Source organism: Tupaia chinensis, unplaced genomic scaffold (genome assembly GCF_000334495.1).
Source record: "Tupaia chinensis unplaced genomic scaffold, TupChi_1.0 Scaffold000074_1, whole genome shotgun sequence".
Taxonomy (NCBI): domain Eukaryota; kingdom Metazoa; phylum Chordata; class Mammalia; order Scandentia; family Tupaiidae; genus Tupaia; species Tupaia belangeri.
In genome coordinates this window covers 8839930-8859940 of record NW_006159534.1, presented here as the reverse complement: position 1 = coordinate 8859940, position 20011 = coordinate 8839930, and the positions used below count along the sequence as shown (strand labels likewise).

The following is a 20011-nucleotide window of genomic DNA, read 5'->3' as shown; positions in this document are numbered from 1 at the left end:
AAAAAAAAAAAGGGGCAATGCAATGTTAAATAGAAATTTGACTGACTGACATAGTTCATTGGTATGTAACACCACTAACTCAAACTAACTAGCTAGTTTGTACTAGACTTGTTTGCTTTTGACAATCTAAAAATTTGCATACCACTTTATTTACTTCCAGTCACATATTGTTTATTTTTGATTGTTTAGGTTTTTGCGAAAGGGCAGGTGCACTCACCGAAGACAGACAGAGACAGAAAGAGAGAAAGTGAGAAATCATCCCCCCCACACAGGGTGATTGCCACACTGCAATATTTTCTCCTCCGTTCTCTGGGATTTTGGGCACATACATACACACACCACATGTGATTTTCCTTCTTTTTTAAATTTAACTTTATTTATTTATTTTAATTTGACCAGGCAGGGACAGAGTGTATGTGAGAGAAAGAGAGAGGGAGAGTGAAAACACAAGCCACCAGGTCTGGGATTTGAGCCGTGGTCAGCCATGTGGGAGTCCAGCGCCCCCAACCACCACATCACCTGCTGGCCCCCAACCACATGTGATTTTCAATCCATTACATCTAGGACTCAAAGCACAGTCAACCATGTGGAAATCCAGTACCTTAAACACTGTGCTACCTGCTGGCCCCAGTCACATATCGTTTAATAATGGGAACCTGAGCATGAAAAAAATACAATGAAAATATCTTTGTAATAGCTTACTCATCATTTCATTTAATAATCGTCATTTGAATTAATCATAATTGTAAGAACTCTGGATTGTCAGTAGGCTGGAGAATTGATTTCCAACTTTTTTTTCTCTCAAGAAATCAGAAACAAATTATACTATCATTTAATATAAACTCCCTGTTTTTTTTCCAGAAGAAAGGTTGTAATTTCTTTCTTTTGCACTTAGGAAAACATAATAAAAATGTAAGGAGTGAGAGTGATATTGTTAAAGAGGTCCTTGTATATCCAATGTATTATTCATTACAGAGTTCTTGTGGGAAAACTCAACATTGATCAAGACATATCACTGAGAACCACTCAGCTTCTCCACTCATCTGGGAGGAGAGTTGTGGAAAGGGAAGGACTTACATCTCCATTCTTAGGTGGAATAGTCAGCTCCATGTACCCATGAGGAATGTATTGCTGACTATAATCAAAGCGAGGCTTCTTCATGAGGTGAGCTCTGACAGTTGAATAGGCTCCATCACATCCTACAATGAGGTCATAAGTGGCATCTTTTGAAACTTTGTCAGATCTGAAAAATAGAATGAGCCATCTAAAAAAAATGATCTGGTGGTGAAAATAATGTACCTCTACTTGGGTATAAAAAGTAGTGACTCACTGGGTAACTCAGAAAATTTACACGTCTGACTTAAGCTTTGAGTCAAAATATATAAAAGTAGGATGAAAACACTTGGCCCGGTCATGCTTATGAGAATGAGAACGTCCCATATCATACTGATTAATGAAAGCATGCTAGATCACAGAACTGTGAAAAGGAGATGTGCTCTCTGCATGAAGGAAGAGAATCTTGAAGAGAGGGTAGGGTGTTCCAAGTGTGTAAAGGAACAATGCATTCATATATTCCAAAGGCATGAGTGAGTGTAAGAACAATGACAGGGATTTGTGACTGGGATTTTCTAGGAGAAGGATCAGAAGGAAAGGTCAAGACATTAATACAATGTAAGGAGGAAAATAGAGGAGGAGAGAAGCTTGGATAATAGAAAAAAGGTTTAAATACCAATGCTCCTTGCCTTATGTTGGGATTGTATTCTGATAAACCCAATATGAGTTGAAAATACATGTAACAGGTGACGGCAGGTGGCATGGTGGCTAAGGGTGCTGGACTCCCACATGGCTGACTGTGGTTTGAATCCTGGATCTGGCGGCTTGCTTTCTCACTTTTCCTCACTATCTTGCTATGTCCTTCTCTGGTTAAATTAAAATAAACAAATAAATACATAAGGTTAAATAAAATAATTCTTAAAAAAAGACATGTAACACACCTAACTTACTGAACAGCATAGCTTAGCCTAGCCTATCTTAAATGAGCTCAGAATGCTTTCATTAGTCTACAGTTGGGCAAATTCATCTAACACAAAGCCTATTTAATAATAAATTAATGGCCTGGCCACAGTGGCACAGGCAGTAGGGAACTGTTCTACAATGCTGGAAGCCATGTGGAAGACCCAGGTTCAGATCTCAGGTTGACCTGAATGTGCCAGGTATAGGAGCAAACCTGTGATCTTGCTGGCTGGAAGATTGGGGGAAAAAGGAGAGTGCTGGCTGGAAGATTGGGGGAAAGAATAGAGTGAGACTCAGATGAAGATGTCTGTCCCTGTTTTATTTTTTTCTGTTCTCTTTCTCATGGAAGAAGTAAATAAATAAACTTTTAAAAATAGTGTTGAATACTCATATAATTTATTGAATATTGAAAGTGAAAAAACAGAATGGTTGCATGAATATTTGAAGTATGGTTTCCACTTAATGTATATCACTTTCACCTATTGTAAAGCTGAAAAGTCCCAAATCGAACTATTGTAAGTTGGGTACCGTCTGCATTCTGGCTAAAAAGGAGGACATAAATTTTTACATTGAGAAGATGGTGTATGAAGAGTGGTACTATATAAGAAAGTTTACTTGGCAGTTTGGAGTGGTGGCAGAAGAGAGGAAAACAGGAACGCGATGATAGTAATAACATGTGTATGGGGATGAGAGCTGGAAGTACCGTCATGCTGCAGAAATAAGGAAGACAGACTCTGAAGCCAACAGGGAGTCAGAATGCCTGGAAAGTGTTTTTATATTTAACAGAAAGGAATAGAAAAAAGGATACATCACAAATAATTCTAGTTATTCAAGAAATAGTACAAGAGAAGTCAAGAAAGGAACTGGCTCGGAGAGACATGGATGTTTAATAGAAAATTGACATTAGTTGATTAAGATTTTTGAGGAGGGTTGAGAATGATAAGAGAAGATTCGACAGAGCCAGGAGGTATGTGGTGGTTAAGGCACTGGGTTTCCACATGGCTGATTGCAGTTTAAGTCCCAGAGACAGTAGTTTGAAAATAATGCTGGGAATAATAATAAATAATAATAAAAATTTTAAAAAGAAAATATTTGAACAACCTCTAAAAAAAAAGAAAAAAGAAAATCATGCTGAGTGTGTGTGTATGTGTGTACCTAAAAATCCCAAGAGGAAAATGGGAGAGAAAGAATTGTGGCATGGTCATCCCCCCTGGGGGGTTTGTTTCTCACTTTCCCTCTCTGTCACTCTCTGGTGAGCACATGTGCCCTATGACAATAGCAAACAAACAAACAAAAATAGTCTTGACTAGAGATGTTCGTTTTAGAGGCATGAGTTTATATGTTGAACTCATGACATATCCTAACAGTAGGATATGTGACTTGAGCTTTTCAACGTAATAGAACCAGCTATGGAGAGGCAGAAAAACAGCACTGAGACGAGGACAGGAGAAGCAGGGTGGTGGAGAGTCATCTTTGTCGAAGGAGGAGAGAGTCTTAAGTAGAGCATGGTCACCCATGTGGGATACTGTGGGAAGATGAGTAACAAGAGAATTAGTAAGAATCACTGACATTGGTGTTCAGAAAGTATCCAAGACCTATTTCAATCCAAAATTTCTTGAATCTAGAAACCATTTGAAATTACCCTTTTAGTAATCATTTAACTATTTCAAAAGAGCCAAAGAACAAAGTTTACAGATACAGCTCTCTACTCTAAGCTTTCACCCCCGGAGTCAAAAACCTGACCCGTGATTACCCAAGCACTGTGATTTTTCCTTCTTCAAGAAAACATTTCAACAGCCTGTGGCCAAAGTGCACTTTCGCATTGGGGTATTTTTCAACAGCTGAGGAAACAAAGAAAGAAAGCAAATAGAAATGAAATTTCAATGCTTACTTAGGCAAAAAGAATATTTATCATTTCCTGGGAACGGTATGATATGTATTTTACATTTATCCTTAGTGGTGTAAAAACACATGGATTAGAATGATCATTGGACAATTGTGTGGCCAAAATTCTAGTCTAATTTGTTAGTAAAATAGATGACTAAAACCCAGCTATAGTCTTCTAAATAAACCCAACGAATTCCATTGTGCACATTCTTCCATTGCTGTAATTATTAGCCACTTTAGAAAGACACCAGCATCATATATTTCAAAAGTTGCTGCTAATATCAGGCTTTCCTTGTGATCGAAAATATTCACCCAAGCTCCTTCCCTCATAGTATGTACATCTCTGGGTCTAGTTTTATCAAGTCCCCAGACTCCTGATTCAAGTTGTCACAAACATAGATTATTGGTGCTAAGTTTTTTGGGAAATCCAATACTGGAAGGGGAAACAGGAATAAGAAGCTTTGAAACTTCTCAACAAACAGACTGAAACTTTAGTGCTTTTGTGCCTCGCCTGGTAGGGATATCTAGAATTGAGTTCTGAATTATTAATCATGTTCTTGTTATATTAGTAAAATCTGACTTTGTTCCTAATGACGTTCATGATGAGGCAACATTACAGACTATTTGTTACTCATAAAAGTACAAAGTAGAATGCAGATATTAGGGCTGAAATCAATCTTTGAGATGATTTAGTTCAAATTCCTTCATCTTACAATGCAGATCCTAAGAGGGAAGATTAAGATCCCTGAGATCACAAAGTGAAAAATTAAGGCCCAAACTCAAGCTAGATACATTAATTATAAATAGTATCTTCTATGGCAATTTTTTTTTTTTAAGAATTGACTTTTAAAACAATTAGGCGAATGGGCCAGCAGGTAGCATCATGATTAAGGGGCTGGACTCCCACATGGTCACCTGTGATGTCCTGTTCCTGGTGGCTTGAGAATCATGCTGGGTGTGTGTGTGTACATGCCCCAAATCCCAAGAAGACAGTGGAGGAGGAAGGAGTGATTTCTCACTTTCCCTCTGTCTCTCTCTCCCCAGTGAACACAAAAACTTAAAAAAAAATGGGGTAGGGGAAATGAGCAAAGAGTTCTGACTTACAACTCAGTATTTTTTATATCTACTTCTCCTCATCTCAGGTTTCATCTTCTTTTGTTCTAGTTTGATTTGGGATTTGAAGGTATTTTTTTTTAGGGATATTTTTGCTGTAGGGTGTATGCATTTGTTGGAAAGACAGAGAGAGATAGACAGAAAGTAAGAAATCACCCCCCGGGAAGGATGGCCATGCCATAATCCATTCTCCATTCTCCTCTTGGAGAACTCACCCTACAAGAGTTATTAAGCTGTTGGGTCCAGGATTTGAACCACAGTCAACTATGTGGAAGTCCAGCAACATAACCATTATGCCATCTGCTGGTCTCAAGGATTTGAAGATTTTAAGAGTCTTGGATATGACACTGGAAATTTTAGGATATTAAAATCTGGTCTCAACTGGGCTGGACCGAGGTGTATATCATGCTCGGTAAAGTCTCGATAATCTAAATGATGTATAGCGATTTAATGTATGAATAATAATAATAAATATATAAGTAAAAAATAAAATCTGAAAGACCTTCAAGCAAACGAATTTGTTTTTATATAAGAAAATTTCAACACCTTTGGAGAAATCAGAGTTTGCTTGATACTTGGTAGGGAGTAGGGGATCTTTTAAAAACAAAAGATGTTTGTGGAATAAACTTTATCTTATTTCATTTTTTACATAATATATACTATTACATCCCAAAGACTTTCCCATAGACTATTAGTGTTGGAATATGCTCTTAAAAAAATAAATAAATAAAAGCTGTTTCATGGTCAAAGACAGTAAAGAAGTGACTACTCTGGGAACCAGCAGTTAGCGTAATGGCTATATCGCTGGACTCCCATGTAGTTGACCGCGGTTCACGTCCTGGACCCGGTGGCTTAAAATTCAGGCCGGGTGCATGTGTGTGCGTGCCCAAGATCCCGAGAGGAGAATGGAAGAGAAGGGATTGCGGCGTGACCATCCCCCCTGGGGGGGTGATTTCTCGCTTTCTGTCTCTCTATCTCTCTCTGTCCGTCTGGCGAGCGCACACGTCCTATAGCGAAAAAACCTCTCAAAAAAAAAAAAAAAAAGAAGTGACTACTCTGACCATCTTGAGCTATGCTTCCTGGTCTGCAGTTGCATGTACTTGTTGAATGTTTGCAATATAACTAGTCTGAACTGAGAAGTGTGGCACACACTGGAATTTGACAACTTAGAACCACCTCTCTCCTAAAAAAAAGGAAGAAAATTTCTCATAAGGAAACTTTCATATTGATTACACATAGAAATGACAAAATTTTTTATACAGTAGGTGGCTATATATCCTACTAAAACTATTTCACCCATTTCTTTTTAGATTTTTGACAATGATTTGTATAAAATTTATGATTACGTGCGGCTGTCATTTGTGGCCACATAGTGCACAGTGCTGCTTTAGAAGTTCTACAATGCAAGCTAGTATAATGAAAAAGTCCTGAGAAGTACTGCATGGAAAAAAACAAACAAAAAACGACTTAAAACTTGTTCGAGGTAGGATTTATCAAATGTATTTAACCGCATATCCTTTTTCTGTTTTGTTTTACTTAATGATTATTAACATTCCACAGAATAGTTAACCAGGAAACAATCCTCCATGAATTGCTGATGCAGGGAAATGATTTAATGGCAATGTTTTCAGAGGGGAGGTTGTTTAGTAGAGAGAAACGAGCATCTCATTGACCAAATGTGCAATTCACGCATCTGATGCCTTGCAAAGAAAGAAAGAACTTCACATGACAAACATAGGTTAGGGGTCAAGAAATTCAGCATTCATGTTATTAACACTGTATGACATTTATTAAATTGCATGCTCTACAACACATTCCTAAAAAAAAAAAAAGGGAAACTTCTAATGTGTACACGAAAATTATACCTTTCCCATATTTTAGCTTTTTAATATAAAGAGATGTTTCATATATAATAGTAGAGGCAGAGAATGTAGTAGTTGAATGCATGGACTTTGGAATAAACAGACTTAAGTTCAAATTCAGATTCTACCAATTATTAACAGTGTGAGCTAGGCTTTCTAAGCCTCATTTCACCATCCGTAAAATTGAGACAAAAATAACTTCTACCTTGCACAGTTGTTGAGAGAGTTATGTAAACCGATGTATATAAATCACTTAACATAGTGCCTAGTACCTCAATGAATGCTTGCTGATTTTTTTAAATGTTTTTATGAGAGAAAGTGAGAAATCACCCCTTCTGGAGGGGAGATACCACACTGCAATCCCTTCTCCTCTATTCTCCTCTTGGAGACAAATACACATGCTCACCTGGCATGATTTTCAAGTCACTGGCTCCAGGACTTGAACCATGGTCAGTGACCATATGAGAACCCAGCACCACCTTTTCCATATAGCCTCCAGCATTAAGTAGCAGTGCCTAGACTGTCTGCTCCACCAGCTGGGTTTTAAGCAGAAACCATGTGCGTCTGAGGTGGGCCTAGGCCTGCCCCTTTAACTGGAAGGTCTCTGCCCCAAACCTCTCCTTCCAGTTCAACACCCAGCAAAAAGCCAGAATCCATGTCCATCTGAGGTGGGCCGACGCCTGCCCCTTTAACTGGAAAGCCTTTGCCCCAAACCTCTCCTTCTGGCCCAACAACCAGTGAAAAGCCAGGTAGGGTGATCTTTGTCTTCTTTTTGTCTCTGTCTCTCTCGCTCCCTCTCCCTTTCTCTCAAAAATGTTCTCATATATATGTGTGTGTATGTGTGTGTGTGTGTGTGGGGGGGGGTGTATACATATATTTTTAAAAAATCTGTAGGTTCTGTCTCTTGTGTCTGACTTCTCCTTTCTCTTGCTAATTTCAGAATCCATGTGCATCTGAGGTGGGCCTAGCACTGCCCCTTTCACACATAGTTCTCATTTTTTGCAGGTTTTTTTTTTTTAATTTCCCTTTTCATTGTTTTGTTCTCTCTCTCTCTCTTTTGATCTTTTTCCCTTTGTTTTCTTTCTTTTACCTGACTTTCTCATAATGCTTCTCACCTTCTGCACATTGAGTATCTAGGCAGGTCTAGGTGCACAGTTTTGAAACACCTGAATACTTTTAGGGTCATAGAAAACCTCAACCCCCACTGAACTGCTACAGAAAGGGATAAATTCAGCTTTATAAATCTAAATTAAAGTTCCTTTCTGTGGATACCAAGTTGCAAAACACAGTAGTAGAGGAGAAATAGGCATAGAAGTATCTCACAGTAAAGTGAAGCATATGAGCTGACAGTAGCAGAAGTTGCTAACAAATTAGGCAAATGTGAACATACCCCCAAATGACTAAAAATCAGAGAAGAGTCTGCAAAGTGAGCAGCTGAGAGAGATACGGAGCTGCAGGGAGAGCACGGCTCATCTCCTCAACACACCTCTGAATTCTTAGTTGAAGCCCCACAGCCCAGCCCAGATGCACCTATTCCCTTGAAACTGTGAGGCCTTTGTAATAACCAGTTTCACTGACAAAAGTGCAGGTTGCTTAGTGAGGATCAGGGAAATGGAACTGCAATAATATTGCAGGTCATCTCATTCCACATGCCTCTAACACTCAGAAATAACTCCAAGAAAGTAGGAAGAAACATATAATCCATCAGATGACCAGAAACCACAGCAGAGGCACAAGAAATACGGGAAATCAATAGAATATCTACCCTGCAAGGGGAAAGAACAGCCCTTCATCATCCACAATCAGTACAATGGAACTCCTGGAAATGTCAAATAAAGATTTTAGGACCTCATAGTGACAAAGCTAACCGAGATGCAAGAGAAGAGAGACAATGAACTCCAGAAGATGTAAAAGAAAAGAGACAATGAGTTTCAGGAGGTGAGGAACCTCTTTCATGATCTGAAAGAGGAAATACACACCATAAAGTAGAATCAAATGGAACGATTAGAGATGAAGGCTGTAATACAGTAAATCAAAATCTCCCTTGAGGGTATTAAAGGCAAATTAGATCATGGAGAAGACAGAAACTCTGACCTAGAAAAATTCACCAGAAACTGAGAAAATAACCCAAAAAATGAGAATAATATACGAGTAATACTAGATACCACTAGATACTGAAATATCCAGATAATTGGTATCCCAGAGGGTGAAGAAACTAATCAGGGCATTGATAATCTATTCCATGAAATCCTGGAAAAAAACTTTCTAAATCTAGAGAGGCATTCAAATATCAAGACCCAAGAAATACAAAGGACCCCCACAGATAATCAACCCAAGAAGGTCTTCTCCAAGGCAAATCATAGCCAGATTGACCAAAACCACAGACAGAGATGAGATATTAAAATTGGAAAGAGGAAAACATGAAATTACTTTCAAAGGATCTCCCATCAGGCTAACATTGGACCTCTCATCAGATACAATGCAAACAAAGAAAGAATGGGAAAATATTTTCAAAGTGTTAAGTGAAAAACAATTTCAACCAAGAACACTATATCCAGCAAGATTATCTTTCATATGGAAAAAAAAATACAAAAACATTCTCAGATAAACAAAACCTGAAAGAAGTTACCAACACCTGACCAGCTCTTTGAAAAGTTCTGAAGGGAATACTATCCCAGGAAAACTAAAGACAGACAGACAAACAAGAGAACAACGACAACAAAAAAAGCCAACTTAATGGTAGGGACAAGTTCTGAAATATCAATAATGTTGAATGTTAACAGAAAGTTCAGACCACAGTCACATTGCAAATTCAACAAAAGAGAGATTACAAGAGACTGAACTGGTGAAGTAGAATCCTATGACTTTTTTTTTTTAAATATGGAATGCTTCATGAATTTGCATGTCATCCTTGTGCAGGGGCCATGCTAATCTTCTCCATATCGTCCCAATTTTAGTATATGTGCTGCCGAAGCGAGCACATGACTTTTTTCTGAAACATTACTGATTTTCTCCTATGCTTTGTCTTCCAGATTTAAGAGTTTTTGTTTTCTTTTGAGTTGTTGATAGGTTCAGCAATTTGTTAAAAACAGTTTTTTAATTGAAACATAAACTTTTCTTCCTTCCTGGTCCCTTTGCAATTGGAAAACATTTATGAGCATTCTTATTTTGCGGCAGAATGATTGTTTGCATAAGTTCAATAATACAATAATATCTGTTGCCTTGTATGAGAAATTGTATTCTTATGGGACTTTTTGCAAATAACAGACCAAATTGAGGTTAATCTAATGTTTTTTTTTTGTTTTTTTTTTTTTGCAAATAAGTTAGTTTATACTTCTCTTATTAAAAGGGGGAATGGAGAGAGAAAAATGTTTCAGGAGAAAATTATAGTGCACTTGTCACTAGATTTCTAGTTTTGTCCATACTTTAAGATCTTTAGTGAATCAATAAAATGTGAAAAAAAAAGTTTAGTATGAAAGGGAGGGAAGGGAAAAGGGAAGGAAAAAAAAACTGGTAAAAGTATAATTAACTGATAAAAAATGAAAAACTCTTTGCTGATGATAATGTATATAGTAATATCTTTGTCTTGACAGACATGCATAGTTCTTGTGTTGGAAAAAGAAATGTATGTATACTGTAAAGATGTGATTACATGTAAATAAATTTTAAAAAAAGAATTCAGCACCTTAACCACCAAGCCACTTGCTGACTCTGTTTGCTGTTTGCTATTATTTTTATCTTTACAAATTCAGAGGATGCTATAAAGAGGTGGTCTTACAGTTCACATTGAACTGTAAGAAATGGAATTATGAAGAATACTAAGCGCTATTTTTCAAGTCATCAGTGTATCAACTAGAGTGAACTTCCCCATCACGTTTCTCTTTCCAGTTCGATCCACTTCATTCAACACAACTCAATTGGATTCAAACAGACTTTGCAAACTCAATCAAGGATAGTGGAGAAGTGAAGAAAAAACATGCGAAACTTCCACTTTTCAAAGTTCAGAGGCTGCTGGACTATATTCAAAGGGTTTGGTCTACAAGATAAATACTTGAGGAACTCTTTGCTGGTCATCCATCTGTTTAAGAACAAATGCTCAGAAAGAGAACAAACCATTATGATCTATGTTTACATTTAGTAAAGGCTGCATGGAAGTGATTAAATTGATTATCCAAACTCCGAATTTAATTTACAATGTAGTGACTTTTCTTTTAATGGACAGACCTTTCCCTGAAGTTTCTATTAGTTTAGTAACATTTTTAGTTGCTCAAGGTTATGTTTTATCTTTCATTTTCTTAACTCCTTACAGCCCCTACTCTCCTTGGTTTCCTACTGTCTAATACACAGGAATGTGCAATACCCTGAGGTCTGCAGCCCTCTATCAGTCTCTACACTAATAATTTTTCATTCTTATGCAGTGCAAATTTAATTAAGTCACTTTGCAAATGATGTGAGCATCGACTGTTGTTCCTCTAGACTGTATTCATTATTGAGAGTGAACACTTAGGCCTTCTACTGCCTACGAGACAATGGGAATTCAATATACAGTGAACAAGTGATTTTCATTTAGATCATCTATCAGATGAGGAAGAGACAGAAACCGTGGACTACTTTTTAAGAAGAACTTTGTAATGTACATAGTCTTATTTTTTATAACCCACAGAAAGGGACAGTGAGCCAAGTCCCAGTAAATTACATGACAAGATTATGTGCTTTACTCAAAATGACAACTGGTAATAAAAGAATTGGACTTACCAGTCAGAAGATCCTTGTTTAAATTTTCTCTGCTTATGGAAAGAATATACTGCAAGAAAAATACAGTAGACACTGTTTCTGGAGATTGGACAAATAAAATTCTAAGTTACTCACTTAGCAATAGGAAATATTTAATATTGAGTAGAAGGTTGTAAGCTTAGTTTTATAACCATTTAACTAAGTGGCCTTTAAAAAATACTTTAACCAAATATATATACTACAATGCCCAAGTTTTAACTTATTTCCAAGTTGGACTATAAAAACCAAACCCTTCCCTTCTAGCTAAAATGTCATTTTTACTTTTACTAAGATAGTTTTGTTTAACCACAAACGTTTTTTGGGGGGGGACAAATTTAGCTGTTAGAGAAACTTCTGTAATGACAGTATTACTAGAATAATATCCTATTTCTCAGTAAGGCTATTTTGAAGGCCTTCAGTTCAATGTAAAAGGTGTGCACGTGTGTGTACACGTATGCGTGTGCTGGGTGGTTGTGGTAGGGATGGCGGTTGGCAAAAGTAGAAGCAAACATCACTTGTTTCTGACTTTATAGGACAATTCAGCAAGATTATCCCATAAGATGAGGGAGTTACAGTACTCAGGGGCCACACTATTTTAACAGATCAATTAAAATGGTTCGATGTTAATTTATTTTAAAATCAAAAGAAAAAAATAAGTGCAATAATCATAAATAGAATGGGTCATTGGAAAAGTCATGATGCATTTTTGCATAGAAAAACATAGAAAAAGTACATCATGACTTTCCCAGCAACCTAGTATAATAATAAATCCAGCCTGGATTATAGTCATCTTTATACCAATGTAGTTGTAAAATATACTTTTTAATATTTAGTGTTTTGGGACCAGCAGCTAGTGTAATGGCTATGTCTCTGGACTCCCACATAGTCGACTGCAGTTCACATTCCAGACCTGGTGTGCGCGTGCCCAAGATCCTGAGAGAAGAATGGAGGAGAAGGGATTGTGGTGTGGCCATCCCTCCTGGGGGTGATTTCTTGCTTTCTGTCTCTCTGTCTCTCTCTGTCTGGCGAGCGCATGCACCCTATTAGCAAAAAAAACTTAAAAAAAAATTTAGTGTTTTATAGAAAAAGAAGCCCACGATGACAAAGATATCTATATAGGGGCCATAAAAGTAATAATTCAGCCTTGCAATTTGGGGTGAATGTATTGCATAAAAAAAAATTAAAGCATATGATTATCCAAATTATGACATCACAATATTTTAGCACAAATATGCTAATTAGGAATCTTCACCTCCTCAAAAAGTAGAAGTTTAACACTAACAGCTAAATTTATACTTCTGTAGAAAGAACCTGGTCATACTACGATGATAATAACTGAGGAGAGGCTTCCTGTCTTTGTTATAAATTAAAATAAAAAGAAATCTCTTTATTCCGTGCCTCTAGCTCTGCACTGTTCTAGTTGTGCTTTCTAGTCTTCTGGATCATTAGTCTTTTCAATGGAAACAAAATTTGTTATGCCAAACCTATTAGGAAATGTTCCATTTATAAGATTCTTTTATGTGTGAAAATATTCATTTCATATCAATTGTCAGGTTTGGTTGATGTTTGCATCTTCTGGAAACTGACAGACACCTCAGTCCTGCACGAACATTGGACATCCCTTGTCTTGTCTGTTCTCCAAATCTTGGACAATATTATAGCATCACCTAAAATTTGAATTGCTCCCCTCAAATTACACTCCTCCAACACCTATTCTAAGAGATTGACCTTATAAATGATAAATAAGGATAAGAATAAATAAATCAGGAGCTATAAAGTGGCTTTTATAACTAAAGAGAATACCAGAAAACCTACAAGAGATTAGATATTCTCCTTTGTAGATTTCTAAAGCAATCATTGTAGCATTGACTATCTCAGTTATACGAGGGTACTTTTAAAAGTTTGTGAAAAATAGGATTAATGTACGAATTTACTTTGGCACCAAAAAAATCTTGAATTCATCCATAGTTTTTTCATAGTATGCATTTTCCATGAACTTTTTGAAGATTCTTGGCATAAGGGAAAAAATCATTTATTTCTTCTATTCCCAATGACTTCGGAGGAGAATGTTTCCTATTGAGGGGGTGTTGTTTCTCTATTTTCAGCATAAGAGGTAGGGAGTAAGAATTGGAGAGCTCTGACAAGCTCTATTTTTTAGAGAATGTTTTTATAGGGATAAATATGAAAGCAAGACAGGACCAAGAAAGAAACAGCTGGAGGAGGGCGGCCCGACAAGGGGATCAACAAGAACTTGGGAGGTCAAATTCTGCACATCGGGATTTCTAGATTGTTTGATGTATCATGCCCACTGTCATCTCTTAATGATCCATAGATCTTCTGAAGATTCATGCATCTTTTGTTTTGTTTTTTAAAGAAAAATTTATTTAAGTTTGTTTATTATTATTATTATTATTTTAATCTGACCAGAAAGAGAGAGTGAGAAAGCAAGCCACCAGGTCCAGGACTTGAACTGTGGTCGGTTAGAGAGGAGCCTGAAGACTCAATCACTATGCCACCTAGTGGCTCCTCATGCATCTTCTGAATGAGCGTTGTTTTTGAAAACCGATGAAAAGGGTAAATTATATGCCTGGACTCCCATGGTACACAGTCAATAACAAGTAAACGGGAATACAGAGCCAAGAGACAGAGGGGTCCAACTACTTGGAGATTGAAGCTATCCTGGGGTCAAGGGGTACAGCTGTGAACTTATGAGGTTCAAAGATATTTTATGTGGTTCTTAAAGGGCAAGGAGGTCCCCATGTTTGACTGAGATATAAAACCAATGATGCAAATGAAAAATGAGGGGCGGCTCTAAATTTAGCATGAATTTGGTTCTTAAGAATTTAGAGAAACAGAAGGATGATGAGGGATGGACCATTTCCTCCCTCTTATAAAGTGTTGAAGGCCCCAAGTGGAAACACGCACTAATGCTTTCACCCTTTTAGGGAATTAATGTGCGCTTTCTCTCTCTCTTCCTCTCCCTCACATGCACACAGACACACACACACACACACACAATATTCAGGGTAAAAAGGCCAATTTGGAACTCACGTCCAAGTTGCTCTCCTCATCTAACTTCTCTGATACTGAACCATATCTTACTATTGATATGTCATTGGCTTAATCTCTACAGAAAGGATGAGCAACACTTGGTCTTCCTCAGCACAGTCCATGTTACTACACAATAAGAGTGATATAATTATTATGAATCCCTCACAGTTTAGTGTATACAAACACACACACACACACACACACACACACACACACATATGTATGTAACTAAGCAGTACTGTCCAGGCTCTCAGCACCCATGTTCAGCCAGCAACTTGCCTGTGAGGAAACCTGCCTTCTTGCTTCCTTGATTTCTCATGTGAGTCTATTTCCTTGTCTCTAAAACAACGTGATTGCATTCAATGAATCCAGAGTTGCTAATGACTGTGAGAGTCTGTTTTACTAAAGTGTATTTGGAAGTTTTCCCACCTAATACACTTAGTGCTTAAAAAACGTGCATTTCTTAGAAATCAATCTCATTCCACCTTCCTCCATAAGAGATCAAACCAAGTAGGGATTGGATCGGGACAACTTTGTTTCACTGCCGATTTAAGATTTAAACAAATGTCCATCTCTAATCTTTCTTTCTCTGTGAAATCTTCTCTGAAAACTACAACCTTCCTCTCTCTCTGACCAATTTCCTATTTCTTATCTGAACCATATAGCTAAGCGCTCCTGCCATCACCCAGCGGAAGTCTTTGTGTAATGAACTTGATTTCTGTGCATCCCTCTGGGTTGCATACTCCTCTGTTCTCAGCAGCTAGCAGTGCATGATACACAAGACAATCATTATTGAGTGCCAGATTTATTATGCACAACTCATGCTTGATTTCCACGTGTTAACCTTACTAGCTTATTAAGGAGACAATTCTTTGGTCTCTCCTGTTATACCCAGCTCAATTTGGGGCCAATTACATAGGACATGTTAATTACTTGAAAATGTTTATCTCACTAAGAATGGCTCAGTGGGCTTCTTCCTCCTTCCTTCTATCAGGCATATGTGTTAAGACTTTGTACCTATATTTTCATAATGTCCAAAAAGCAGGTTACTATTTTTAATAAGCTATTAAATAAAAAAAAATTTTATTTGGTCCCCACCCCAAAAGGTGTAATAGAATAATAGAATGTTTTACTTTGAGCCATGTACATCATTAAAAGATAAGCTAAACCTTGATCCTACGAACATATGGGCTTCAGATCTTGTTTCCTAAAGTGTGGTCTCTGAACCAGCAGCGTGAACATCACTTGGAGTTTGTTGGAAATGCCAAACCTCAGCCCTATTGAGTCAGGCTCCTTATTTTACCAAGGTCCCAGGTGAGTATGCAAAGTGCTAATTGACCTGCAATGGGAGCTTTGCAAAGGGTCAGAGAAAAATCTGAATCTCACTGTGTCTCTATGCTCAACAAAAATACTGCTTAGATCCAAACAAAGCAAATTGGGTTTTTTCTGCTCATGGATGTTTGGTGCATTCATTCTCTTCAAGGAAACAAACTCAGAAGGTATACTAGATAAAAACACATCTTCCCCCCAGTTCTGTTTGGTACTGCATGAAAGCTACCAACAACACAAAGCAGGATAATGAATGTTCTTTCATAAACTCTCCATCATGTCTGGCCTCTACTGTTGCAAAATGAATGTAGCACTGGCAGCCTTTCTGATCGGTTCTGTAAATTGTTAGAAACACATCTGGGCAAGAGGTTTAGTTAGGTGAAAACATCAACATCATAAAACATTATGCTTGCCAGCAAATAACATTATAAGCCTCTCTGTCTGATTGAAAAGGAGTCTCAGGCAGCCAGGCCACAGAAGCAGTGCACAGAGGCAAGAAATAAACGTTTAAGGGAAATGCTAATAGCTAAGTCTGTTTGAATGTTTATTAGGGGCTCGGATCTGTTCTGAGTGTCTTCGTGAATTAATTTGCTAACTAATGTATGTGTTCTTAAAATCTAGACGGAATGAGGCAGGCAATGTCAAAGATAGGGCTAGAGAGGAAGGAAGGGGCCCGTAAGTAAGTGGTAGGTACCAGACATCAGACTTCGTTACAATCAATGCACAGTAGGCTCCAGGGTGACCTACCTGAGACTTTGTCCCGTAGGGAATGGCAGACTTTTTTCCTGAAAGAGAGTGAATCATTCTTGCTCTCATGGGAATACCTTGGGATACAATCTGAAATGAAACCAGAAATATTGATTTTAATTACTATAACATAGCAGTGTGCAATAAGATAGATATTGATTGCAAAATGTGATTTTCAAATATTCTTCCCCCCCAAAAAAAAATCTAAAAAATTGTGAAGGATCACGAAAGTCCAGTATGGTAAAAACACATTCAGTGAAAACTATGTTCCTGAAATTTTTAGTTTAGTTGTTTTTTGTTTTATTTTTACTTTAGATCTTGGAATTGACTTAAAGTATATCTAATCTCAGTCAAATATCACAGACTGAGGAAAGTGTTATGTTGTTAGAGAAGTTAAGTGATTTTCTTACAATAACAAAAAGGGTCACCATGAAGTGTAAAACGCCAGGCTTCTAAAATCCACCATAATGTCTTATACTGCTGCTGCTGTATATATGGCTGCTGTTGTATGGAAGACAATTGCAGGAATGCAGATCCACCTGTATTTACTTTTTTTTTTTTTTTTTTTTTTTTGGGAGGGTTTTGCTATAACCAGAAAGACAGAGAGACAGAGAGACAGAAAACGCCCCCCGCCTCCCGGGGGGAATGGACATGCTGCAATCCCTTCTCCTCCATTCTCCTCTCAGGATCTTGGGCACGCACACACATGCTCCTGGCATGAGTTTAAGCCACCAGGTCCGGGACTCGAACCATGGTCAACTACATGGGAGTCCAGCAACGTAGCCATTATGCCATCTGCTGGTCCCTTTTTACTTTTATTATCAATTCAAAGACTCATTGTCAGAGAAAGTATTATCAAGAGAAATATAAGGGGACTTCAAAAAGTTTAGATAAAATGGAACTGAAGTTACGAGTTCATTCTGGTGCAAAATAATTTTGAAATCCACCCACAGTTTTTTCATAATACACATTTTCCATGAACTTTTGAAGGCCCTGTGTATATCACTTCTGTTTACATTTCCAAGTTTTATGTTACACAATGAGAAGTTCTCATCATTAAGCCCATGTGAGGAAATTGTTCTGCATTTTTAACACTTTTTTTTTTTATCCAAATAAAATTTGACAATTTCAGAATTCATAATTTTTCAAATTGTAGACAGGCAGTGTATCATACATATGCTGGATATCACATAACACCCAGCGGGTCTGGGCCACCTCCCAAATCAAAAACACATTTTCTGTTAAAAAACATATCATACTAAATAGTTTTTTAAAAAAAAAAAATTGTTCTGCATTTTTAACACTTTTTTTTTTTATCCAAATAAAATTTGACAATTTCAGAATTCATAATTTTTCAAATTGTAGACAGGCAGTGTATCATACATATGCTGGATATCACATAACACCCAGCGGGTCTGGGCCACCTCCCAAATCAAAAACACATTTTCTGTTAAAAAACATATTCATACTAAATAGTTTTTTTAAAAAAAAAATAGACCATGTGAGTTTCATGTCAGGTCAAGGTTTGCTGCCAAATCAATGATGAAAAAAGCTTTCAATTTTCAGAACTTTCTGGGGTGTAGAATTGTGGATAAGAAATTATGGGCCTGTAGAATTAAAAACAGAGTTTTTCTGCCTCCTGTCATTTCATTCGTCATCTCAACTCCTATTTGCTATCGGCAGAGACCCACCATGCTGTTGAGAGCCAATGTTAGAAGCAATCATTAGATGAGGTTTCAGTGTTGCCTGTCACACTCTGGTGCCTCAAGTGGCAAGTCAGGTGACCCTCTTGCCTAATTAAAAATTTTGAAAACATTCGTAGCGTGAATTTTCATGCAGGTATTCTTGGCACTAAATGGCACTTCGAACCAGGATGAAATCAAGACCACAGGTAATATCTTTTATAAAGAAAATGATTTAACAAGGTACCTGATCTTCTAGGCCAATGGCTTTCAAGGCTTGCCGTCCTCTATAAGAAAGGGCCAAGTTAATGCTTCTTCCACGTGCGAATTCAGCCACTCGAATATCTAAGACATTGGAAGCAGACTCCATGTTACAGGAGTATATATAGGATGGGCATGTCATTGTCCCTGAACATTTGGTGCATTCGGGACACAATTTAAAGACCTTATTAACTCTTCTAATGAAAATATAAAAAGTAGTAAGTCCATATTAAATTTAGATAGCTGAGGTTTCCAAAAACAATTCTTTTTTTAAAAACTTTATTTTACTAATTTTTTTTTTTTTAAATTCAGAAGATCAAGAGAAAGGTCAAGGTGTTGGCACATGGTGGTGCATCGGGGTCTCTATGGAAGGGGTCTTGGTATCACATCCTACAAACTTTCTGAGCTTACATGCATTTGTCCATGCACCAGTGATCTGAACCTGCTAAGACTTGGTGTTGATTGCAGCATGCTGACTCTACTGGGGGTGTTTTTCTCTCTCTCTACTCTCCCATGGAAGATATATATATATGCACACACACATATATATCTTACAAAGAAAGAGAGAGAGGAGCAGCAGGTGCCATGGCGGTTAGGGTACTGGACTCCCACATGGCTGGCCACTGTTCAAGTCCCAGACCTTGTGGCTTGCTTTCTCACTTTTCCCCTCTCTCTCTCTACCTCTCTCATGTGTTCTATATCAAACTTACATAATAATAATAATAAATAATTTTTAAAAATTGGGACCAGCAGGTGGCATGGTGGTTAAGGCGTTGGACACTCCCACATGGCTGACCATGGTTCAAGTCTTGGACCTGGTGCCTGGCTTTCTCACTTCCCCTCTTTCTGTTTCTGTGTCTCTCTCTGTCAAATTAAAATTAAATAAAGGAATAAATAAAATTTAATAAATAATTTTAAAAATAATAATAATTTTAAAAAATAGTCTTAAAAAAGAGAGACAAAGGTGTCAAAGAATCAGAATCACATCTCACAATGTTCACTATTGACTTACCTTCCCTAGCTTCATATACATCAACTTGGAAATTCCTTTTTGCAAGGAAGCATGCATGTAGTGATCCAACCTAGGAACCAAAAAAAAATTTATATATATATATATACATATTCAACTCTACAAATAAAGACAATTTTTAGTGGCAAAATGAAACATCATGTGTGGCTTTATTAACCACATTGATCATATTGATTTACATACTCAGTCACTACTGGAAAGGACCCTTTGCAAAAATAATAAGACTAATTCAAGATTAAGTGATATAATTCTAGAGTCTTTTT

The 20011-nt window shown here is 37.3% G+C and overlaps 1 protein-coding gene and 1 non-coding gene across 2 annotated transcripts in view; both read right to left on the bottom strand.

Moving 5' to 3' along the window:
* Window positions 1-20011, bottom strand: part of KMO (kynurenine 3-monooxygenase) — a 53339-nt gene that overhangs the window by 13193 nt on the left and 20135 nt on the right. The window contains 6 exon segments of the mRNA XM_006142365.3: window positions 1078-1243; window positions 3767-3854; window positions 11631-11679; window positions 16776-16865; window positions 18705-18802; window positions 19731-19800. Of these exon segments, the coding sequence (XP_006142427.1) occupies window positions 1078-1243; window positions 3767-3854; window positions 11631-11679; window positions 16776-16865; window positions 18705-18802; window positions 19731-19800 (561 nt within the window).
* Window positions 9750-9856, bottom strand: LOC114006077 (U6 spliceosomal RNA). Its single transcript, XR_003547844.1, has one exon. It is a non-coding gene; the product is annotated as a U6 spliceosomal RNA (small nuclear RNA).